Genomic DNA, 26,754 nt, shown 5'->3' with positions numbered 1-26,754 from the left:
CAATTCAAATTGTTTCTTTAACAATTTGTATTCCCTGATTTTCAAGTTACTTGGTTCTTAGAAAATAAGTATACCATGTACAACAATCACTTTTTCTGTTAAAAATGGTTTTATAATTCGTTGTTGTCAGCTGAGAATAAACTTTTTTTTAGATTGTTGTACATTGCGCTTAAGAACCATGAACACGAAGATCATAAAACCTTATAAAATCTTTCACAAAAAATGAAGTAACTGAAAAAGAACTGAAGATTTGTCGATCTAATTAATCTCAATGATGCATGCAAGCACATACTAAGGTAGAAACTGCGGTGAATCCGTTCACCCATGGTGGATAACCAGCATACATAGGTTCTACCCCCAGACACTAGGTTTACGAAGTTTTTGAGCCAAAACTATGGTTAGTGCAAGATAAACTAAGATTAAACATTTATATCTAGCTGTCTTGTGTGAGGAACAAAAAGGTATAACAATTTCATGTTGTTGCAAATTTGCAACAATTAATATTTTAGCTAAATACTCGAAATGTGTGAAAATTATATTTTTTCATTATTTTTCCCTTCATACCGCACTGTTGAGAATTTTTTCAAGAAAAAATAAAAAATCTTGAAATGAAGGGCTAATACTGCAAGAAAGCAAGAGCAGAAACTTCAAACGCGTTTTTTCGAAAGCACATTTTTAAAGTCCGTGGACATCGTCATTTGAAAACTACTTATCCGATTCTTTTCAAATTTGGAACATATTTTCCACATATGAAATACCAGACCCCAACGCTTTTCTTTTTCTTTTTTTTTTTACTTTGGGGAGAGTTTACAGATAAAAAATGGCGGATTTTTTCGTGAAAAATCGTAGTTTTTACTTCAAACAGCCACAAAAATTTCATAAATTTTTTTTTAAGTTAAATAAAAACGGTGGGGTCCAGAAAAACATCTATTAAAAATATTTTGCTCGGATTTTATTTTCATTTCAGATGATTCTGTGCTGAGATACAGTGTCCACCGCGAATCCTGTTTTCTAAAAGGCATCCTCGAAAGTGCTCCGTCACCGGCTCATTTTTCAATATTTTTCTACGAAAAAATTACTAAATGTTTTTTTTAACAATGCTTTGTATAATGCAAAAAATTTGAATACATTTGTTTGAACGATAGCTCTAGAAAAAAATCGTGAAAATGGTGTTTTTTTATACCCGGTAGACCCTATCCCCCCCCCCCCCTCCCTTAATAGAGCTCGGATAAGCAAAACTTTAGTAGCGTTGTGTTGGTTATGAAAAGGACTATCTTGCCTATTTTTGATAGATTTTTAAGTTAAAGTGTGTTTGAGATATTTACGATGCAAAAAGACATGGTAAAATTTTTTTTGCACGAATTTGCTCCTTTTACGCATTTTGCGCCTCGAAAATTCTTCATTGTTGACTTGAAAGCTCATGAACTGTTGATTTTTTCTGATTTTTTTCCGGACCAAATGACTAAGAAGTATAAGGAGCCACTCTAGGATCCACACGAAGTTCAAACCAACCATCGGAGTGCAACCCTTGATCTTAAATATGATCAAATGTCTATGGTTATTGGAAATAACTGAATGCAGACTCCTTAAATAATGCAAAAAATCCATTTCCGGCAGGCAGAAAGTGTTGCCTGACTAGTAGACACCAAGTAAACAACTAATAATGATCAGTTCCAAAGATCGTAATCTTTGCATCCGGTTTTTATGTAATATGACAGATGTGATCTGATGGACAAAAAAATTTGTGTTAAAACCGGATTTAAGAGATCAAATTCTTTGAGATGCTTACTCATGAAAAGGTTCCAACCAGATTCCAATTGCTTTTTCCAGGTGAGTTTGTGTAAAATATCATGATTTTGCAAAGGTTTTGCTTCTGTGGTAAAAAAAAATCAATACATGACTGAAAAAAGTGTGCAAAAATTAAAAAAAAGATATTCTATGAAAAAGTTAGAGTATTTCTTGAAATCATTGATAAATTTTTTTTTATATTTTTACATTTAATGTCATATTAACACCTTCATTTCCTCCATAGAAAGTTTTTCGATCAAATGAAAAAAAATACACACGTTTGTAACTGTCCGGATTTTAAATGATCATAGCATAGCAGGCTAATGGTTGATAACGTTTTCTGTTTCCTGAAGCTCGGCTTTGAAAATTTGTAAAAGTTTATAATTTTGTTAAAGTAACGACAAATTTAACTGAACGTCCATCTTCGGCACACCGCAAGATATCTTTCTTGTTTCTCAACCGATTTGTACAAAATTTATAATTCTTAAAACATAGTATTCAAAGTTTGGTAAAAAGACTAAAAGGTTTCAGTCACGGTAGATAAATTATGAAAAGTGAATTTGAAAGTTAACATAATTGAACACATGATCGCAACTTAAGATTCTTTAAATGGGAAATGCAGATTTTGAAGAATTTCTGAAAGCAGCGGTTTTTTTTTTAAATTTTTCAATCAATTTGCATTGTCTTAGGTTTTAAAACATCTGAATTAGAATTTACACTGGATTTTGAGTTTATTAACGTGAGATATAAGCAAAAAAAAATACAAATATTAACCAGAAAGGCAATTACATGCCGGTTCTACTTTGCACCTTCAATAAAAATATTCCGATAAGTTTGAAATGCAAGTTATTTGATTTTCATTTTTTTTACAGATTATATGTTATTTGGAAAAGTTAAGACTAGTTCGGTAATAATAATCCAGCATCATAGGTACAATTTATCAATTATTGACAGTGAAATTCAGTATTTCTTTTATCCTTTAACTCAATTGTTCACCACTCATTAGCGTGAACGTTCATGACAATGATTCAGATTGGAAAATAAAGGGCAGGTTTCGAAATACAATTGAAATTTATTAAATTTCCCCCTTAATTGAAACCAGGTGCCATCGAATTTGTGTTAATTGGCCCGAAGCAAAAGTATATAAACGGCTCATTAATGGCGATACCTTGAGCGTGCAAAATTCAATCATCACTGGCTGTGATCCTAGCGGAAATCCTTTTAAATGATTAATTGTTTAATGATGCACACCAATTTCGAGCCAAATTGTGCATGAGAGACCAAAGAAGGAATCCCAAAAAGCTATGAAAAATCATCTTTGATGAAACTCTCCGGGCCTGGGCTGGGATTTAATTTAATTATCAACTCAACTCGTTCGCGCGAGTGTTTTAGCCTGAAGATTCAAAAGGGACAAAGTTTTGTTATTACTTTTTTTTTGCTTCTGATTCAAAGAACGAGACCTAAAATTGCTTAGTTGACTGGATTTAATTTTGTAGTAAATGATAAAACTAAGGATTCTAGTTGAAAAGTTATCCGAATGTTCCTTTTTAAAGCTCAATGAAATCTAGAGTAAGGCGATTGACGTCGATTAAGTTCTAGAGATGAAGATGAAGAATTAAATTTGCTTCACCCGAGTGCTCATGTGTGATTGAGGATGATTTAATTAATTTAAATTTCCAGCTGACTGGTATGCTTCACGGTGTTGCATTCGGGGAAAACGTAGGACTTTCCTTTCAAGTTACAACTGAACTGCTCAAAATCACGTCTCGTCTTTTCGTTCATGCAGTTAGCTTTAGGAATGTTTTACGTGCTAAGAATTTAGCGAATGAAGATGAAGAGGGTAGTGTTATTCGTTTCACATTTTTCCCTGTGTGATTAATGATCAACTTGAGACAATTCATTCAACGCTTTTAGTTCAATAAACTCATAAAAGCTGGTGATCAGATTCACAAAATTATTGAAAGTTGTAAACATTGATGGTAATTATAAATAAAAAATTATTAATAATCCTTAAAAACATCAAATTTAATCATTTTGATGATTCAGAGATGATTAGAAGATGATTCAAAGATGATTCAAAGAAAATTCAAAGATGATTCGAAAATGATTCAAAGATAATTCAAAGATGATTCATAGATGATTCAAAGATGGTTCAAAGATGATTCAAAGATGATTCAATGATGATTCAATGATGATTCAAAGATGATTCAAAGATGATTCAAGGATGATTCAAAGATGATTCAAAGATGATTCAAAGATGATTCAATGATGATTCAAAGATGGTTCAAAGATGGTTCAAAAATGATTCAAAGATGATTTAAAGATGATTCCAAGATGATTCAAAGATGATTCAAAGATGATTCAAAGATGATTCAAAGATGATTCAAAGATGATTCAAAGATGATTCAAAGATAATTCAAAGATGATTAAAAATGATTCAAATATGATTCAAAGATGATTCAAGATTATTCGAAGATTGTTCAAAGATGATTCAAAGATGATTAAAAATGATTTAAAGATGATTCAAAGATGATTCAAAGGTGATTCAAAGGTGATTCAAAGATGATTCAAAGATGATTCAAAGATGTTTCAAAGATGATTCAAAGATGATTCAAAGATGATTCAAAGATGATTCAAAGATGATTCAAAGATGATTCAATGATGATTCAAAGATGGTTCAAAGATGGTTCAAAAATGATTCAAAGATGATTTAAAGATGATTCCAAGATGATTCAAAGATGATTCAAAGATGATTCAAAGATGATTCAAAGATGATTCAAAGATAATTCAAAGATGATTAAAAATGATTCAAATATGATTCAAAGATGATTCAAGATTATTCGAAGATTGTTCAAAGATGATTCAAAGATGATAAAAAATGATTTAAAGATGATTCAAAGATGATTCAAAGGTGATTCAAAGGTGATTCAAAGATGATTCAAAGATGATTCAAAGATGATTGAAAGATGATTCAAAGATGATTGAAAGATGATTCAAAGATGATTCAAAGATGATTCAAAGATGATTCAATGATGATTCAAAGATGGTTCAAAGATGGTTAAAAAATGATTCAAAGATGAATTAAAGATGATTCCAAGATGATTCAAAGATGATTCAAAGATGATTCAAAGATGATTCAAAGATGATTCAAAGATGATTCAAAGATGATTCAAAGATGATTCAAAGATGATTCAAAGATGATTCAAAGTTGATTCAAAGATGATTCAAAGATGATTCAAAGATGATTCAAAGATGATTCAAAGATGATTCGAAGATGATTCGAAGATGATTCAAAGATGATTCAAAGATGATTCAAAGATGATTCAAAGATGATTCAAAGAAGATTCAAAGATGATTCAAAGATGATTCAAATATGATTAAAAAATGATTAAAAATTATTCAAAGATAATTCAAGAATATTCGAAGATAATTCAAAGATGATTCAAGATTATTCGAAGATTATTCAAAAATGATTCAAAGTTGATTCAAAGATGATTCAAAGATGATTCAAAGATAATTCAAAAATGATTCAAAGATGATTCAAAGATGATTCAAGATGGTTAAAGATGATCCAAAGATAATTCAAAGGTGAAGCAAAGATGATTCAAAGTGATTCAAAGATGATTCAAAGATGATTCATAGATGATCAAAACCGATTCAAAAAAGATTCAATGATGATTCAAAGATGATTCAAAGGTGATTCAAAGATGATTCAAAGATGATTCAAAGATGATTCAAAGATGATTCAAAGATGATTCAAAGATGATTCAAAGATGATTCAAAGATGATTCAAAGATGATTCAAAGATGATTCAAAGATGATTCAAAGATGATTCAAAGATGATTCAAAGATGATTCAAAGATGATTCAAAGATGATTCAAAGATGATTCAAAGATGATTCAAAGATGAATCAAAGATGATTCAAAGATGATTAAAAATGATTCAAAGATGATTCGAAGATTGTTCAAAGTTGATTCAAAAATAATTCAAAGATGATTCAAAGATAATTCAAAGATAATTCAAAGATAATTCAAAGAAGATTCAAAGATGATTCAAAGATGATTCAAAGATGATTCAAAGATGATTCAGAGATGATTCAAAGATGATTCAAAGATGATTCAAAGATGATTCAAAGATGATTGAAAGATGAATCAAAGATGATTAAAAATGATTCAAAGATGATTCAAATATGATTCAAAGATGATTCAAAGATGATTCAAAGATGATTCAAAGATGATTCAAAGATGATTCAAAGATGATTTAAAGATGATTCAAAGATGATTCAAAGGTGAATCAAAGATGATTCAAAGTTGATTCAATGATGATTCAAAGATGATTCGAAGATGATTCAAAGATGATTCAAAGATGATTCAAAGATGATTCAAAGATGATTCAAAGATGATTCAAAGATGATTCAAAGATGATTCAAAGATGATTTAAAGATGATTGAAAGATGATTCAAAGATGGTTCAAAGATGATTCAAAGATGATTCAATGATGATTCAAAGATGATTCAAGATTATTCGAAGATTGTTCAAAGATGATTCAAAGATGATTCAAAGATGATTCAAAGATGATTCAAAGATGATTCAAAGATAATTCAAAGATGATTCAAAGATAATTCAAAGATGATTCAAAGATTATTCAAAGATGATTCAAAGATGATTCAAAGATGATTGAAAGATGAATCAAAGATGATTAAAAATGATTCAAAGATGATTCAAATATGATTCAAAGATGATTCAAAGATGATTCAAAGATGATTCAAAGATGATTCAAAGATGATTCAAAGATGATTCAAAGATGATTCAAAGATGATTTAAAGATGATTAAAAGATGATTCAAAGATGTTTCAAAGATGATTCAAAGATGATTCAAAGATGATTCAAAGATGTTTCAAAGATGATTCAAAGATGATTCAAAGATGATTCAAAGTTGATTCAAAGATGATTCAAGGATGATTCAAAGATGATTCCAAGATGATTCAAAGATGATTCAAAGATGATTCAAAGATGATTCAAAGATGATTCAAAGATGATTCAAAGATGATTCAAAGATGATTCAAAGATGATTCATAGATGATTCAAAGATGATTCAAAGATGATTCAAAGATGATTCAAAGATGATTCAAAGATGATTCAAAGATGATTCAAAGATGATTCAAAGATGATTCAAAGATGATTCAAAGATGATTCAAAGATGATTCAAAGATGATTCAAAGTTGATTCAAAGATGATTCAAGGATGATTCAAAGATGATTCCAAGATGATTCAAAGATGATTCAAAGATGATTCAAAGATAATTCAAAGAAGATTCAAAGATGATTCAAAGATGATTCAAAGATGATTCAAAGATGATTCAGAGATGATTTAAAGATGATTCAAAGATGATTCAAAGGTGATTCAAAGGTGATTCAAAGATGATTCAAAGATGATTCAAAGATGATTGAAAGATGATTCAAAGATGATTGAAAGATGATTCAAAGATGATTCAAAGATGATTCAAAGATGATTCAATGATGATTCAAAGATGGTTCAAAGATGGTTAAAAAATGATTCAAAGATGAATTAAAGATGATTCCAAGATGATTCAAAGATGATTCAAAGATGATTCAAAGATGATTCAAAGATGATTCAAAGATGATTCAAAGATGATTCATAGATGATTCAAAGATGATTCAAAGATGATTCAAAGATGATTCAAAGATGATTCAAAGATGATTCAAAGATGATTCAAAGATGATTCAAAGATGATTGAAAGATGATTCAAAGATGGTTCAAAGATGATTCAAAGATGATTCAATGATGATTCAAAGATGATTCAAGATGATTAAAAGATGATTCAAAGATGTTTCAAAGATGATTCAAAGATGATTCAAAGATGATTCAAAGATGTTTCAAAGATGATTCAAAGATGATTCAAAGATGATTCAAAGATGATTCAAAGATGATTCAAAGATGATTCAAAGATGATCCAAAGATGACTTTAAGATGATTCATCGATGATCAAATTCGATTGAAAAAAGATTCAAAGATGATTCAAAGATGATTCAAAGATGATTCAAAGATGATTCAAAGATGATTCAAAGATGATTCAAAGATGATTCAAAGATGATTCAAAGATGATTCAAAGATGATTCAAAGTTGATTCAAAGATGATTTAAAGATGATTCAAAGTGATTCAAAGATGATTCAAAAATGATTCAAAGATGATTCAAAGATGATTCAAAGATGATTCAAAGATGATTCAAAGATGATTCAAAGATGATTCAAAGATGATTCAAAGATGATTCAAAGATGATTCAAAGATGATTCAAAGATGATTCAAAGATGATTCAAAGATGATTCAAAGATGATTCAAAGATGATTCAAAGATGATTCAAAGATGATTCAAAGATGATTCAAAGATGATTCATAGATGATTCAAAGATGATTCAAAGATGATTCAAAGATGATTCAAAGATGATTCAAAGATGATTCAAAGATGATTCAAAGATGATTCAAAGATGATTCAAAGATGATTCAAAGATGATTCAAAGATGATTCAAAGATGATTCAAAGATGATTCAAAGATGATTCAAAGATGATTCAAAGATGATTCAGAGATGATTTAAAGATGATTCAAAGATGATGCAAAGATGATTCAAAGATGATTCAAAGATGATACAAAGATGATTTGAAGATGATTCGAAGATGATTGAAATATGATTAAAGAATGACCCAAAGATAATTTAAAGATGATTCAAAGCTAGTTCTGTGATGATTTATAAGTATTTTGAGATGATTCAAAGATGATTCAAATAATTATAATGAGACTTTTTTTAAATTAATTTTTCAATCTTTTCGGGATGAGATACTCATTTGTCAGCCTGTTTAACGAAACATAGAATTGTAGCAATTACGAAAACTGATCTCAAGTGTTTCCACTAATGTTGCGATGATGCTAAAAGTGATCAATTGAACCCCTTTTGTGTTGCTATTTTCTTTCTCGTTAAAGTTTCAACAAAAACACTTTGCCATCGTGTTTCCATTACCGAGCGTAGTTGCATGGATGCGTGGGAGAAATTTATTCTACGCTTCGCCCGACCGAGCATGGATGGTTTTCCAACTTTTTTTTTGCTACAAGCTGCAACAACAATTTTTAGCAACCACTCACCTCACAGGAATCTCGTTTGCCGTTCGCGTAACCGGCACAGACGAACGACGGCAGGATCTTCTTCTGGTGTCCTGCCATGTGGAACATCTCCTGGCAGACACTGTTTTCTATCACCGGAACCTGTGAAGAGGAATGAGATAAAAATGAAGCAAAAAAACAACATTGTGTCAATGAAGCTTGTAAGCAAACTGTTGTTGGTTAGCGCGATTAGATTGGTGAGATTTCTTCTTGCGCAGTGCGGTTAATGGAAAAGAGCTCAAGTTTTCTGTTTGTTTGTCCAGCAAAAGAGACGGTACTTAATTGGCGTTCGGTAACACTGCCCCGATGTGGGCAGATACTTGTTTGAGATGTAATAATTGGCAATTTAAGATGGGTACCTGAACTTCTTGCAGCACTGATGGCACGCCTCCGCCGTACGTTAATCGTCCCCAGCCGGTCACGGTGGCCATTCGGCCGGTGAAATCTGCGTCATCTCCTGGCATGCAAATGGGTACTGTAAACAAAAAAAAAAGTGGAATGAATCGATGTGAAAACACCAGATGGGGTTAGAAAGTGTCTGGGTGGTTTCAGGTATAATTTATTACGCAATGATAAATTGCTATAACGAAACTGTAATGCTACCTGATAAATTGATCTTAAAAATCAAAATAAATTCAAGGGGAACAAAAGCGTTCACTGTGATTTCAGTGTAAAATTGAATATTAACTGTTATATTGAAAAAATTTTTAAGTTTTCTTCCATTTATTCAATGTGTTATTTTATTTTCAAAGTAGTGGCTCCAGCGAGAAAATATCTTCAATCATATGTATTATTTAGAATGGTCCAAATACGATATTTCTTTGAATTGAAACCCAATATTTCAAATATTTTATAAATTTATATTTTACCAAGGTGTCAAGAACTTAAGAACTGTTTAAGACTAATTTGGGAGCGCTAATTACAAATATGCAATTATTTTTTTTATAGCAGTTCTTGTTCTCGATTTATGGTATGGTCAAAATTTCAGTTTATCTATTCGGGCAGAGCTGTGGAGGATTACAAAGATTTGAAAATTAAAGATTTTTATTCCATTATCAACTTCTCGGAGACTGTGAGTTGTTTTGACTTCTGAGAAAAAAGTTTTCTTATCGTTTGATTTTCCCAGTATCGCAATATACGGCAATTTATACGAAATTTAAAAAAAAATTAACCCATTTTGAATCTTTGATATTTCTCAAACCATGAGTTAAATCGTTTTGCAGTCTTCAACAAAGCTTTTGAATGAGTGAAAATCTTCAATACCATATACTCCAAGTTTTCTTCAGAGCTGTCAGAAATAGTTTTAATGTTATCTATTTCAATTATTAAAAAATTGAAATTGAATTGTTTCAAAGCCTAATATCTCTAAATGTATAATATCTAGGCAAATACTAAATCAGTTTTTGATTTCTACAAACCTACAGGTTTGTAGGTTCTATAAATAGATTTTACACAAAATCGATCAATTTCAAAATTTTCATACGCCATATCAACAAAACAAAAGCTGTTAATAGATAAAATATGGCAAGTAATTTGAATTCAGGACACCAAAACATTCCAAAAATAGTTATTAAAACACAGGCACCAAAAATGTTGTTCCTAAGCAACCTATATGTTATTTAACGATTATGGAACGAAAAAATTTTTTGCAAAAAATTGTAAATATCTATTCTATAATTCCTAGCAGAAAGAACCCTGAATTTTGTGGAACGCATTCTCTGTTAAGACTAGAAAACATCTCAAAGAGTTTAATTCTTTGTACAGAATAATACAAAAATTGTTTTTATTAAACTTTTAATTCGTTTTAAGATTTATAACTCCAGTATCCGCAGATTGGAATTTACTAGAATAAATTAATTCTTGAGTCTAGAGTACCTTCACAATATAGAAATTGATTTCTGGCGGTTCCGGAATAAAATACAAAGACATTTTCTACATTTCATAATTAAGATTAAACAAGAACTTACTTTACAAATTAAAAAAAAATCTGATTCAAAGGAAAACATTTTATTTCATATTAAGAAGATTCTCGTTCAAAACAATAACCCGGATTCAACAGCATCAAGTTGATTTAATAGAAATCCATCAATTGATTTGAATTTAAATTTAATTTTAATATATTTAGTTTGATTTCTATTAAGCATTGAGATTGTCATTGAGTGTTAAAATTCCTTAAAAATTTCATTGTCAACAAATTAGTTGAAAAACGATGTTAAACTTACATGGACTAGTTTTTGAAAAAAGTGCAGGTTGACAGGTTTCTCCTGAGGTATAATTATTAGTTTTTCTCAGATATAAAAATCTTACATAAAATATGGCATGGGAATATAATTCTTGTTCATGCATCTAGTTTAAAGTGGCCAGAATTCTTCCCACACGCATTCAGGTCGGACAAATCTTGGGAATTTTATCTTTTAAACCTGGCAGAATCCTGGCATTTGATTTCAAATTTTTTATCCAAAAACCGGGAAATATCTGGGCAAATTTGGAAAAAAAAACCCAAGAAATATTCAACAAAATTTATGGAGAGAAAAAACTTGAAAAGCTTTTTTTTTTTTTCATCTAAACACATCAATGGATTTAAAATCGTATTCTAGGCTTCCTGTAAATCGTTCATGGTAATTTAGATAAATAAATTATAATGACTTCATTTGAGATTTTGATTAAATTTTGCAAATAAAGTTAATAAATCCGGACAAAATCCAAGCTTTTTTAACGAAATCCGAATAATCGGGCCGGATCGGACTTTTTCCAATATTTTTTAAATATCCGGGCAAGTGTGATTTTATCCTGGCAATCTGGCAAGCTTAATCTAGTTTTTTTTTTTAATTTTTTTTATAATTCCTATCTTAACGTCTATTAAGGCATTTAACTCATGAAAGTATATTGCCGATAGTCACTTAAGTTTCGTTTAACAAGTTTAGAATTTTGTATAAAATTAATGTTTTCTGTGATTAAGCAATTGAATGAAAGCTTCACAGATTGAAATTGTTGAATTGATACCTATCGTATTTTTTTTAAAAATATTTCAATCGGATGTTTATGGAAAAATAGATCTCTTGCCATAGTTTTTTTATTATTATCAGCAGTTTGCAAAGCAAAATTTCCTACATCGCTCATGATTAAACCAATGCAATGAAGTTGATGCAATGAAGTTGAAGGTATGAAGGAGGAAGAACTCTTAAAAGAACTGTCATCGCAGAAAATAATCGCCGTGAGGAGGATAATGAAAAAGACAAATGCTGGACTAGTTGAAACACCGACACTAGTGTTAACAATAAATTCAACTGTTGTTCCTGAATTTATTAAATTCGGGTTTATATGGTTGAGATTTGACATTATTATCCTCAGCCGTTAATTTACAGACTGTGTCTGAAATACGGAAATTCCAAAATTAAATGCTTGGCAGAAGGGCGGGCATAGTTTGCTCTGGCACACACAGCAGCTAAACTTGTACCGCCAAAGCAAAATTCTGTGGAAACTGCAAGAGAAATCACTCTCCACTCGATTGAAACTGCCCCGTTTATTTGTACGAAACTGCTGTTCTAAAAGTGAAATCAAAACAGAATATCACAAAGGATGACGCCTGTAGAATTGTTCAAACGCCGAGTACCACCAGCTACGCAGAGAACCACAATGATGTTTTCAACAACAACAACAGCAGAACCAAAAACGGATTCATCACACGACAGAATCAACAAGGGGAGGAGCGGGCTATATGCGCCTATTAAGCAGAACACTGATTTAATCAAATATCACATCGAATATGTGTACAAAGACTATATACACGTGTGCAGGCATCTGTTTTCTATACATTGGAGTAATTTTTATGTTAAAATTTTCTTCTGTTTCCAAGAAAATGATTTTATTATAAGTGTTGTCTAAAATGTCGAATCCCAAACCGTGCGGGCTAAATGCGCCTATTTACGTTTTGAACAAAATTTCGGTTTTTTGGGCAATATTTCCGTATAATTCCATTGAAACTGCTAGAAAGTAATAATTTCCGTACGATAAAGCTGGAGTTTTATAAAAATCTATGTATATTATAATTTTATGGAATAAAACAAAAGTTAGGGTTGCCATACTATGGAGGCAGTTCATCCATGAGAAAAACTTTATCAAATCTGTTTTAAGATCTTCAATTTTCTCTTAAGATGTTATTCAGAGCTTAGATTTGAAGGTTCAATGATAAAAATCATTAATTTATTCTATTTAACCTGTTATTTTAGGATGGAGGCATTTTACAAACATGATGGAGGCATACAAAAACACTCTATTATTCCACTATATAATCATTATTAAACCTCCACAAAAGCTGAAATATGTTTAATTTCTAAAGTTCATTTGAGTAAGAAACAAAAAACATCCTAGTTTTGGTTTTAAGCTTCTTTACGTATAATTTTTAAAAGTCGAAATATTACATCAAAATGTATCAAAACCTTATATGATTTTTTAAATTTTTTTGAGTTTGTAAATTCATAAAATTCTTTTTTGCCTTATGTTCTAAGCGTATCACCCTCAAAATGCATTGGTCAGATAAGCTGTCTAGTCAGCCATTTCATGAAACAGCGGTAGGGTCATTTAACCCGATAGGCCCATTTAGGAAACCTTTCCCCTACATTCGATCGCTTCGCCACCCCGCAAGAAATCGACTCTTTTAGCTTCGCCATTCGCCTCAAGTGACAAGGCTGAAGATGGCCCACAGCAACAACAAAGCGATACCGCCACCAATTCTGAGGATCGGCAATCGACAAGAGAAACAAATCGTGTTTCTTCCCCAATCCCTTCACCATTATCTAAAAGCTCCTTCGAACCTCCTTCTAATCCTAAACCCAAACCTGACCCTCGGCAAAATTATACTATTAAGAAGTGAACTGCCTTAATGAACTTATTTTAAGAATAAAAAAAAATTCTCTGCAGAAACTTTTTGAAATTCTCAGTGAGCGGAGTATTATTCCATCGTTAAATATCTAGCGACGATCATGGAAAGTTTCAATAGTTCATGCAAAAAGGAATTTTTTTTATCATCTGAAAATTTACGCCGGGGTCTTGAGATCTTCCTCAAATTCAAAAATGAGGTTGGTAATATTTTAACGGAACAACTTGTTCATTTTAATAACTTCAAGAAAAAGTTGTTCGGAACCACCAGATGGATTTTTCTTGAGAATAGTGCGTTGAATATGGCAGTGTCCCATCTTTAATGAAGAATATTTTGAGCCTTTTATCTTCTCTCCGTTTTGGAGTTATTTTAATCAAAGTAGGGTGCCGACTTATATTTATTTTCAATTTTTAACCTTTCAAAAAGGAATTCAAAAATTGAGCTAAAATATCATCATCTAGTTGATGAAATAGCTTTTACTACCGAGAATATTTCATCCGAAGACATCAAACCTCTATTAGTTGATTTAAAGAAGTTACGAGGTTTTGTCTGGCATGAAATGGGTTCTGCGCCATTGTGCGGAGTCTGTTTACATATGTCGATTTTTATACGAAAAACTGAAATGTATGTGAAAGAAAAACCCTTGTTTTTCACCTTTCTCAATTCATTAAAAGATTTTTAAATTTTAATTTTGAATTGAAAAATATCAAAACTGAAAAATCATACGGACACGAATGCCAACAAGTTGGTAAAATGTCCCTAATTAAATAAATAATAATAATAATGAAAAATCATAGAAAAAAATCTACCCCATTTTTCAATTCCGCTCTTTGAAATCGATGCTAACTTTTTTTGTTTTTTGGAATTTTTTAATTGAAAAGTATTTAAAATTCTGTTTTGAAAAATATTTTTCTAATTTTTTCTTACATCTAGAATTTGATTATTCAGAGTTCAAGCGCCAATGGAAATAGTGGCTCCAGAGAGTAGTTATAAGTATGACGTTGTGTTCATCCTGTATTTGATGTTTTCAGCAAACATAGGTCAATTCCAACAACAACTTACCTATATGGACATCATAGTGAATCGGGCTTTCCAGTTCCAGAATGGCAAGATCGTTCTCAAATGTAGCTGCGTCGTACTGTCGATGTACAATAACTCGTTTCACGTTCTTGGTAACGGATCGTTTCGTCTCCAGATCGCTGGAGATGTCAAACTCCCCGAACACTGCCACCAGCGACGCCAGGAAGCTGTTAAACAAAAAAAAGTTATGTTTTTGTTATAAATTAATCGCTAGAACTTTGAAAGTGCTTCCGAATCCTACCCTGGCTGACAGTGGGCAGCCGTGATGACGTATTCGTTGGTGATCAGCACCCCGCCGCACTTGTTCTTGGTGAACAGTCCAAGCCAGGTCGATTCCCGGACCAGGACCTGCCAGGGCCATTCGCCGAACTTGGCCGCCTTGCCTCCGACCACCCGGCCGCTCTTCATCAGTGGTCTCTGACCGCACACTTGTTAGCGAAAATAAGACATGTTGTTTTTGAAAAGAATAGATTTGGATTAAACAAATACAAAGTGGTACTGATAACATACATCCCAAAAAAAATTGTTAGAAAGTACACCGCAAAAACCCAGCCAACACAGAATTGTATAACAATTGATAGCTCATGTCGTTAACAATGGCACTGATAATCGTAATTACAACCGAATAACCGAACGTTCAAACGATCGATTGTTTGAAGTTGATAAGAATAAAATTTTGTAGAAAGTCCGCCATGTAGAAAAAAAGAACGAAAATTATCGGCAGATGCCTTATCTGAATTACAAAAACGTTAATCGCTAAACGAAGAAGAATTTTATGAATGACGATTCCAAAAACTGTTTTCCTGATTAAAAATGTGTAAGTGGGATCGAGGAGCCGCGACATTTTCTTTTAACTGCTTCGATTTGCAAAGCTTAGTAAAATTACGCTCGTTAATCCGAAACATAACAACGGTTTCAGGCTCACCGTCAGAAACTACCGTGGTGTCTCTCTTTCTGCAATACCCAAACATTTTTTTTTGTAGGATCAAATTCTCGTACTTTTGGTGCAATGATTGAAGAAATCTATTTCTAACTGACTAAAAGTATGATAAATGTTTACATATTTGACTTGCGGATTACTATTCTTAAGCCTTCCCGAATTTTCTATCACCAAAGGGTTCATAGTTACACTTAGAACTAGGAAACGTAGCGATGGATTGAATAACCGATTTTTCAACGGCATTTTTCCCGCCAGTACTTCGAGACTCATCGTATGTGTCGATTGCATTCAGCCCATGGCAATACGCAAACAATGATACCGTATTCGTTCTAGTTTAATTAAGTGAGTATTCGCGGCGGCCCAAAGCAAAAGCTTCCGTATTCTATGACCGAAATGTCTGACTTGGTCGTTTAGTCCTCTTCCCCTCTGTCTTAACTCTATCTAATGCTCTTTTCGTCTATTCATTAGAACAACCTCTAGTCCGACCGGTTTGATAACACCGGAAAGAAGGCAGGCCAGGAAGACAATACCCGCGGTAGCTTACGAAACCATGCTACAGGAAGCCATCACCGACCAAAGACGGAAATCTGTTCTCGAGAGCGACCCTACACAATCCTCTTCCCTTCCCTCAAGTCAGACAATTTTTATCAGTTGAGTAGCCGCGACGATTACGGCCCCCCGCTTACTTACTCTACACAAAACTAAAATGAATATTCGGCACAATAAATTTTATGAGTTAAATGCCTTAAAAAAACTACTTGTAAATACTCAAACAATTTGTAAGTTGAAATTGTGTACCATTAAATTATTCCGTGGATTGAAAAAAAAAACCTACAGACAGTATGGTTTACTGAAAAAACGCTCAACCGAAAGGACTTAACACAGTTGGTTTCGAGAATCTCACAGTGGATGATGCAAGGTTTGAATGTTTACATATGCAGTATGACCCATAAAAAAATGCGGAAATCTGTCATAGAGATTTTTAAATATTTCTCATGATGTTAAGATGATTTAGACCCCTTTTTTTCATTGGTGCAATTGGAACTCGGAACGTTTTAACCCTTGCCCAACAAGGCAAGCTGGCTCAACTTGCTAGAGAAGCTAGCCGCCTCTGACTGACGTTTCCGATTTGCAGAAGAAACAACAGTCAATTGAGAAGCGTGGTAGAGAAAATTCCGAAGCGTGACATTCAAATCCATTTGGGCGATTTCAACGCAAAAATTGGCTCTGCCAATCAGGACCTTGAGCGCATCATGGGGCGCCATGATCTAGGACAGATGAGCGAAAACGGAGAGCTGTTTGTAGAATTTTGTGGCAACAACAACATGGTGATCGGTGGATCGCTCTTCCCCCATCGACCAGCACATAAGGTCACTTGGGTATCCCGAGATGGCCGAACAGAAATTGAAATTAACCCTTGGCGAGATACGACTGAGAGTTGCGCGTGTCCAACGACGCGAGGAGAAAGTCGGGTGTCGATACGACGTCCGCCGGTTGGAGAATACAGAGGTGAAAAGGTTGCACAATTAGAGTCCCGAGCCTCGGAATTGTAGACAGAGGAACAGCCGAAGAACAGTGGTGTGGAATCAAGAATGCCTTTATCACGACGAGCCATGGTACTCTAGGTAAAGTTTGTGGTGGAAGAAGTGAATGGATGTCGGGTTAAACTTGGAGGATGGTCGATGATCGGAGAAAGGCGAAAGTCGTCTCAACCAAAGCAACCGCCCGCTTACGATATGCGGAGCTGGAAAAGGAAGTTAAACGAGCTTATAGACGAGACAATAGTGCCTGGACAAACTCCCTAGTCGAAGAGGGAGAAAGAGCCGCCGCCAATGAAGATGTTCGATTACTTTATGACATTTCTTGCAGCCTCAGTGGTGCAAGGACTAATGCAAGAATGCCGCTAAAGGACCGAGCAGGTCAGTTATTGACCGATCGAACAGATCAGCTCAAACGATGGACTGAGCACTTCGAACAACTCTTCCGAGTCACGAATAGCGATGGCCAACAAAACCCGCAGCTCGAAGCGCCAACTCGCCAACAGTAAGTCGCATTAATGGCGTCAACTCGGAAGCGCCTTCGCTGGCTGAAATAGAAGCGGCAATCAAAAACATGAAATCCAACAAAGCACCTGGGATCGATTGCATCCCTGCTGAAATGCTGAAAGCCGACCCTGCCCTATCAGCACAAATGTTGAACCGTCTTTTCGCTGACATCTGGGATACTGCAACATTCCCGGCCGACTGGATGCAGGTTATCCTCGTAAGGTCCCGAAGAAAGGAGATCTGACAGAGTGCGGTAACTGGCAAGGCATAACGTTGATCTGTACAACCCTCAAAGTACTCAGCAAGGTGATCCTGAACAGGATCCAGGAGAAAATCGACGCTAAACTCCGACGGCAACAAGCTGGATTCCGATCCGGACGATCATGTGTGGACCACATCACAACGCTACGAATCATACTGGAACAAATCAACGAATTCCAGGACTCTCTTCTGCTGGTGTTCGTTGATTTCGAAAAAGCATTCGACCGACTTAACCACGAAAACATCTGGGCGGCTCTAAGGCGACGAAGGGTCCCAGAGAAACTAGTCCATCTTATCGAAGCACAATACGAGGCATTTTCGTGCAAGGTCTTGCACGACGGTATCTTGTCCGAACCAATCCCGGTAACTGCTGGAGTGAGACAAGGATGTCACTCGTCAACGAAATCCCATCAACTTTGAATATAAAATGTCAACGATCGTTTTGAGCCGCACATTAGTCGTCATGGACCTTGGAATCACCCTGGATAGCAAGCTCAATTTTTCACAGCATATCTCCTCAACGATAGCGAAAGGTTTTGCGGTCCTTGGCTTCATTCGTCGAAACACGGAATTCTTTAATGACTTTTATAGTTTGAAAGCCCTGTATTGTGCTCTTGTGCGCAGCATTATCGAGTACGGGGTACAAATTTGGGCTCCATATCAAGCGGTACAGTCGAATAGGATAGAGAGGATACAACGATGCTTTATTAGATATGCTCTACGACAACTACCATGGAACGACTCATCTGACCTCCCGCCTTATGAACAACGCTGCTTGCTACTAAATTTGCCGACGCTGGCATCAAGGCGCGTCTTCCTGCAACGGCTTTTTATTTTCGACATCCTTCATAATAACGTGGATTGCCCAGAACTGTTATCGCTGTTACCCTTCAATGCTCCTGTGAGAACAACTCGATACCTGGATTTCTTCAGGCTTGCCGTTCGACGAACCCAGTATGGTCAAAACAATCCTTTAGATACATGTTGTGCTCGTTTTAATGAAGTAGTCAGTGATTTCGATTTTAATATTTCCAAGAATGTGTTTAAATCTAGAATAGGATAGCTTTTTAATTGTTTAAATACTGTGAACCATCTGAGAAGATCAAATAAATAAATAAATATTCTATCACCGCTACTTTTTCTAATCGTAATGGATGAGATTCTGACTGGATCGATCGACTGTGCACCGAACCGAGGATTGCCGTGGAATCCTTCAACAATGGAGCAACTGAACGACCTTGACCTGGCTGACGATATTGTTTTGCTCGCCCAAACACAACCATATATGCAGAGCAAACTCGACGACCTCACCGAATGTTCCAAGGCGGCAGGTCTAGAAATCAATGTCGGAAAGACCAAGTCGATGGAAATCAACACAGGAAATCCTTCCAATTTCGTGGTAGCTGAGCAACAAGTTGAGAAAGTGGAGTGCTTCCAGTATCTTGGTAGCCAGATAACGCCTGATGGTGGTACCAGAAAAAAACATCGAAACCTGGATCAGAAAGGCCTGATTTGCGTTTACGAGTCTCCGGAACACCTGGCAGTCACGCCAGATCTTTCTATGAACGAAAATCCGAATCTTCAACACAAACGTCAAATCCGTATTGCTGACGGGTGCGAAACTTGGTGCACATTCGCGGTGACGACGCGAAAACTGCTAGTAGGTATTTATGAATCACGGGCTGCTGAATATCATCCACGCTTGGTGGCCCGGCAACCCAAATGTGGAACTTCATACATTGCCGGTGTCATTAAAAGGCGGTAGAAATTGAGAAACCGAATCGGATCGAGTCTCGACCTCGATTTTAGAAGTTGTAATTTTCGCCTCGTATTAGAAGCACTGGCATCCATAAATTGGTCACAGCTTATTGGCAGCCTTTATCCCGATGAAGCTGTCTCGAGCTTCTACGAACAGTTGCTAAGAATTGTTGCGCTTCACACTTCAAAGAAACGACCTTGCCAACATCAGTCGTTCAAGCAACCTTGGTGGAACGCCGACCTTCGTCGTTTTAGAAACAGGCTACGCAAGATACGCAAACGATACTTCTTGAATAAAATAGCAGCCAACAAAGCAGATCTAGCATCAACGGAAGCTGATTACTCAGCGTTACGCAACACTTTTTTCAGGAGATACGAAGTGAAAAGCAATCCTTCTGAATTATGGAAATTTATCAAGTCTAGACGTCGTACCAGCAGCTTTCCATCGCGAGTATCGTTTGACGGGCGCTCCTCCGAAACTGCCTGTGAGTCTGCACACCTTTTTGCAGATTTTTTAAAGAGCGTTTATTCAACACAAATGCCACCTGCTAACAACGAAAACTTCGAAACATTGCCTGCATTTAACATCAACCTTCCTCAGCTGCTTCTAATCCAGCATGAAGTCTTGATAGCTCTGAAAACTATCGATCCGTCGGAAGGACCACGGCACTTGCCGAACCACTGTAAATCATCTTTAATCGGCCACTTAACGAAGGTATTTTCCCTAGCATTTGGAAGACGGCCGCTATAACACCAATACACAAATCGGGAAACAGTCATAGCGTGGAGAACTCCCTTCCGGTGTTCCTCAGGCAGGGTGTCGACTCATATCTGGTAATAAAATTCCCTGATTTTCCCTGATTTTCCAGTCGTTTTTCCAGAAAATTCCAGGTTTGAAAAACAACCTGAGGAAGCAACTTAAAGTTATAAAAAATATATATATCCCCCGAAAATAAACGCACAGAAAGGTTTGAGTCGAGAATACTAATTTATTATGATTATTTTAATGGAAGTATTATTTGTGATATTAAACATTTTAAGATAAGTCAGCCAATTCGGATCCACTTGTAGAAATTCTTATGATTTCAGCATAACAATTTTCTCTTGCAAGCTATCAGCCTTCTTCTGTGCGTCTTCCAAAATTTTCCTCCGTTTCACCTCAAGCGATTTTGCTTCCGCTTCTCGATGACGTTTCATCAGCTTTGTTTGATCTGATTCAAGAGATTCTTTTTTGAGGCGATCTTTGTCTTCCAAATACAGAGCATGTAAATTTCGAACTCTCTGAACAAGTTTGTTGGAAATTTGGACTGATTTTATCCCTCCAACATAAAAAACAGCATCATAGATTTGTCGTTTAGCCACCACTGATTCTTCACGCATATTTTCGAAGAGACATTCGGAATTTACTGAAAAACCACGTTCAACATTTGCGTTGCCATGTGAAGGACAGCAGATCATTTTGACGATGTTGAAGAATTCTGGACACTTGGCATTTCCTAGCACTCCACTCCAAAAATGATCCAGCCTTTTTTTGCTACGGTCATAATTATCAAATTTATCGCCTCTGGCAATTACTCCGGAATACTGCCGGTCTGCTAAATTTGCCGAGGATCCACTAACGCGTCCAGTATCTGTCAATATAGTCAAAGTCTTCTCAAATCGTTTTTTGGCCAATTTGGTATCGCTGCTGATAACTGCCGGATCAAGACAAGAAGCGGCCTTGGTCAGAGGATAAGTTAATGGCGATCGCTGCATTAACTTAAGTACAATTGCCTCCTTTGCATTCCATACGCAATTGCATTCCTTTGCGTTGGATACGAAATTGCAGAACTTGCTTTTCGCTGAGCTTAGGACATTTTTTCATAGCATTCTTATAGTGTTTTCGTTTATTGGCAGTGGCAACCTAGTTACCCACGAGTTTTGCCCAAGCTGCTGTTTTTGTGTTCGTTTATTAATTCAGAAGTCCACTAGTTTTGCCCGAGATTTGAACCTCAAGCAGGCGGTTGCACCCCGTAAAAGTTGTCAGTGTTGAGGGTAAACATAAATGTGAATATAGCAACCATATATTTGCATCGTCCCGGGTAACGATTCTGTTTGTTTATTCAGAAAAAAATTTGCCCCGCGCTTGTGGAGAAAACGAAAACGGCATTAGTGTCACATCCGAGAACAATGTCTTTCGATGGTTATCAAAAAATCAAAGGGCTAAAGCCTAGTCCACACTAGGAGACGGTTCGTCTCGAGACGGTCTCAGCGTCTCCCATTTTCTTCGGGAGACACTGAGACCAGGGATGCCAGGTGTTGAGGGTAAAAAATCTGGGCAATTTTGAAAAAAAAGTCTTTGTATGTCTGTGCACAAGGAAGATCACAAATTTGGTACTATACAAGAAATTTGACGATGCGTGCGAGCGGGGGGGAAAGGTTGGGAGGGTTTTAGGTCTGTGCTGTGGTTTTGTATACGGGTTATTTTCGAGTTGAAATCTATATGGGGCCGTTCACTAATTACGTAAGCACGATTTTGGAAATTTTCAACCCTCCTCCCCCCCTGGTAAGACAAAGTAAGATTTTTCAAAACCCCCCCTCCCCCTCTAGTAAGATCTTACGTTTTTTATTCTTTGAAAAATTGACATATTTTTTTAGGTTTTATTTTTGACACTTTACAAGCATTATGGCATTCGTGTCAGTGAAATTGACACGTTTTTTTTCAAAAATAGCTTGAAAATATCAAAAATGTGACATGCATCCTTCAAAGCAAAGCATTTTTAAGAAAAATTTAAAAAAACTGTATTTGAGCACAATCTATTTAAGCACATCTATACAAAACAACAGATAAAATGACATAAACGATTAAAGATAACATTATTCAAGACATGTTTGGGGTAACAATAATTTTCAATAAATTTACACAATCGAATAAACGATATAATATTTAAATTCCAATTTCAAAAAGAGAGGTCAGGTTTGCACAATGTAGCATAAAAATTGTTATGTTTTTTACCTGAAAATCATAAAAATCTTTAAAAAAATATCATTCTATACTACTAGAATTGGAGCAAAAATGTTTAACGACAATCACGTTGTCAAATAACCTAAAAGCTCAGACTCATTCAGCGGTAAGCGATAAAGTTTTAGGATTTTTTTGGTAAATCTTTTGTAAAATTTATAGTTGGTAAATATTACTGAAAAAACTGTCTAGAAATTCATTATTTAAAGCACCTTATATTGATTTTTAAAGATTTTTTCTGAATGAAGTCATCTATCACTGAAAAAACTGTCTAGAAATTCATTATTTAAAGCACCTTATATTGATTTTTAAAGATTTTTTCTGAATGAAGTCATTTTCGAAATATGATGGATTCAAATCGTGTGTCATAACGCGGCATTTTCCTTGTTGTTTCTAAAAATTTCTCAATTGAAAAGATTGTTATGATGAAAAGCGAAAAGCGACGTTTTTTTTTAATAATGTTATTAAGTGTTTTTGGTTTGAATTGATTCTCTATAAATTTTATAAAACCTGCAATTTTTTTTATCAATTTAGAGATATTAAAAGATAAATAACATAACATCAAAATTAACCAACAAATAGGTAGTGAGTAAGATAAAACCTGAGTAATATGCTTTCGTATGGCTGTGGCTGTGATGAATTTTTAGTGTAATATTTCTTACGTAAGATTTTTGGAAACCCCCCCTACCCCCCTAGTAAAAGATCGTAAGCAAATGTGAAACCCCCCCCCCCCCCTATGTGCTTACGTAATTAGTGAACAGCCCCTATAACAAACACTGGTTTCTACCACGTACCACATGTCGATCTTATTTTAAAAAAAATGTTTAAATGCTCAAATATCAATGCATAAAAGCGAGATTTACAGTCTAATCTGGCACTTACGGATCAAATCCAATACATGAATATTGATTTCATCACTCAATTTTGAAAGTCTGTAAAATCTGGGCACTCTCAGCAAAAATCTTGGCAAAATCTGTGTCTGACCAATATCTGGACGAAGGGTCAAAAGTCTTGGTTTTACAGACAAATCTGGGCACCTGGCAACCCAGACTGAGACCGTCTCAGGTTTCCAACAACAACAACAGACAACAAAGTTCGTCTCATAACAAAAATCGCAGTTCATGTTGCCTAGTGTAGACTAGGCTTAACGATAATTACATGAGCAACGTACACTGAAGTAAATTTTAATGCAGATAATAAACTATGACGTTTCAATTTCTTCAAATAAAATCAGGATCATTATTTTTTCCCTGATTGGTGAAAAAATTCCCTGATATTCCCTGATTTTCCCTGATGCAAATTGAATTCCCTGATTTTCCCTGATTTTCCAGGTTTTTCCAGGTAGTCGACACCCTGTCAGGGCAGCCAAATAGGACCACTAATCTTTATCCTTTTTGTTAATGATCTTGCTTGTTTACTGCAATCCTCTAAATTGATGCACGCAGATGACCTGTTTCGATTCTCTGTTGCTTGTCAAATGTTTTTGAGTCAATTATCTACGAGAGACCTTACAACGCTGCTAAACCAATAATAACCGAACACTAACATTTTTTCATGAAAAAAAGGTCAACGGTCTCGAATCTGATGAGCTACTCTGCCACAATCCATACCACTATCAGCAAAAAGCAACAAGAAGATGCCATTTACATAGAATTCTCAAAAGCATTTGATAAAGTTCCACATGAAATCGCCATCAGGAAAATAGAACGCTACGGCTTCCCGTCATGGTCTACAAAATGACTCTACTCCTACTTGACAAACCGACGAGCATTTATGAATCTACGAGGAATCAGATCTCAGCCATTTGACGTCCCTTCCGGTGTTCCCTAGGGCAGCCACATAGGACCACTAATCTTTATCCTTTTTGTTAACGAGATTTAAGATAAATCGGAAATTTATCGGAAAATCGAATCACCAGTGGACTGTGCAGCACTTCAAGCCGACATCTCGACACTTTATGACTGGTGCAAGTCTCATGGGATGGAAGCTAATGCCAGAAAATGCCGATGCATAACTTTCTGCAGAGCTAGAACTCCACTTCGTTTTGCCTACAAAATGGACACAGCAGAAATGGAACGAGTAGTTTCGATTAAAGATCACGGAGTTATTTTTGATCAGAAACTAAGTTTTTCAGAACACATAGCCGCCACAACCGCAAAAGCCTTTGCCATTTTTGGCTTTATTCGTAGAAGCACTGTTGAGTTTGAGGATGTATATTGTCTTAAAACGGTTTACTGCGCCTTGGTGCGCAGCGTTCTGGAATGCGCCGTGGTATTTTGGGCGCAGTATCAAACAGTACACACTGAAAGACTAGGAAGGGTACAAAAGAAGTTCCTACGATTTGCACTCCGTCGACTGCCGTGGAATGATGCCGTTCGACTGCCACCGTATGCTGAAAGATGTAATCTAATAAGTCTTGAGACCCTGCGACGCAGACGAATATACATCCAAAGAATTATTGTTTTTGTTTTGTTGATGAACTATATTGTCTGTCATCTACTGCTACAAAGCATCCACATTCATGCTCCAGACGTCTTCGTCAACAGAACTTTTTGTGGATTCCATCTAGTTGGTTTCTATCAAAGACATTCAATAAAAATAAATAAAAAGAAGAGATGGATTGGGTACACGCTGTGAATGATGTGAGAACGAGATTTATTTGCAGAGAGAAGCTGATTATGCCGTAATCTTGTTGCTGTAACACGAAAAATTGACAAGAATCCTAACTGGCAGCAAGTGATGACGCTGGTTTGCCAACGATGGAGATCTTTTATTTCGACACTAAAGGTCGAACAATCGGCGCCGTTTGATTATTTAAGTTAGTTATAAGCAGTTTTTGAAATTATCACCTGTTTACTCCTTAGAGGGATTCAAAAACCACGCTCGTAGGTCTCGCGTAGCAAGACGATACCTATATATTCCTATTTATTTTTTCATGAAGACGGGCCATGTTGAGGAGTTTTACTTCGTCGGTTTTTGTCGTTTTCACTGATTAAAAGCAATCTTTGCTTTCGAGTAAAGCGTTGAATGACTTAAGGCTCATCAACTCATACTCACGCAAAAATAACCACCGGAAGAAGTGACTATTGTGGCACTCGGTAGACAAACAATTCGGTCTAATCAATGTTAATAATCTAATCTATGTAGGCATGAGGGCAAATGATTTCCAACAGTGTTTTTCATAAGAGCAAATTCATTGGTGTTGGGAAAAAGTGGTAGAAATTTTGACATTTTAAAAATTTTACCATGCAAAAATGTTTTCAAGATCTTTGGGCGTTGTATTTTTTTACAACTCTGTTTCTATTTCAGCCGTATGTGATAGAAATATTGCTATTTTTGCATCACAGCATGCGAAAATACAACACGTGTTGTGAAAAAACTAGAAGGCCACAGATCTTGAAAATGTTTTTTCATAGCAAAATTTTCAATATGTGCCGTAAGTGTCAAAATTTCTACCACTTTTTCCCAACACCAGTGAACTTGCTCTAAAGGTCCCTTGATATTCTTTAACCCTAATTAAAACATGCAATGCAACCCCATAACCTGCAACGAAAAGCAAAACCCCAACACCCCAAAAGGCATTACGTATTTTCCGCGGTCCCTGGGCCTGATCGTCCGAGCCTTCCTCGTTGGTCTCCTCCCCAACATCCTCGTCCTCCTCATCCTCCTCGTCGATGGCGTTCTCCTCCTCGTCGATGATTTCGTCCTCCGGCGCCGGCGTCGTGGTGGTACTGGTCGTTGTGGTGCTGGTCGTCGTCGTCGTCGGTCGTTTGGTCGTACGCTTCGTCGCCTATAAGAGCGATGGTCTTGGTTTCTTGAACTGTGACAG

At 35.3% G+C, this 26,754-nt stretch overlaps 1 protein-coding gene across 5 annotated transcripts in view; it reads right to left on the bottom strand.

Moving 5' to 3' along the window:
* LOC129746118 (serine protease filzig) overlaps positions 1-26,754 on the bottom strand; it is a 278,849-nt gene that overhangs the window by 9,125 nt on the left and 242,970 nt on the right. For all 5 annotated transcript variants that reach the window (XM_055739601.1, XM_055739599.1, XM_055739597.1 and 2 more), the window contains exons 4-8: positions 26,511-26,715; positions 15,162-15,348; positions 14,903-15,087; positions 9,321-9,436; positions 8,944-9,063 (exon numbers count right to left, since the gene is read on the bottom strand). In XM_055739601.1, the coding sequence (XP_055595576.1) occupies positions 8,944-9,063; positions 9,321-9,436; positions 14,903-15,087; positions 15,162-15,348; positions 26,511-26,715 (813 nt within the window). The remainder of the gene's footprint in view (positions 1-8,943; positions 9,064-9,320; positions 9,437-14,902; positions 15,088-15,161; positions 15,349-26,510; positions 26,716-26,754) is intronic.

The sequence above is a fragment of the Uranotaenia lowii genome, chromosome 2, assembly GCF_029784155.1.
Source record: "Uranotaenia lowii strain MFRU-FL chromosome 2, ASM2978415v1, whole genome shotgun sequence".
Taxonomy (NCBI): domain Eukaryota; kingdom Metazoa; phylum Arthropoda; class Insecta; order Diptera; family Culicidae; genus Uranotaenia; species Uranotaenia lowii.
The sequence above is the reverse complement of the archived record's forward strand: the minus strand, read 5'-3'. Positions and strand labels throughout refer to the sequence as shown.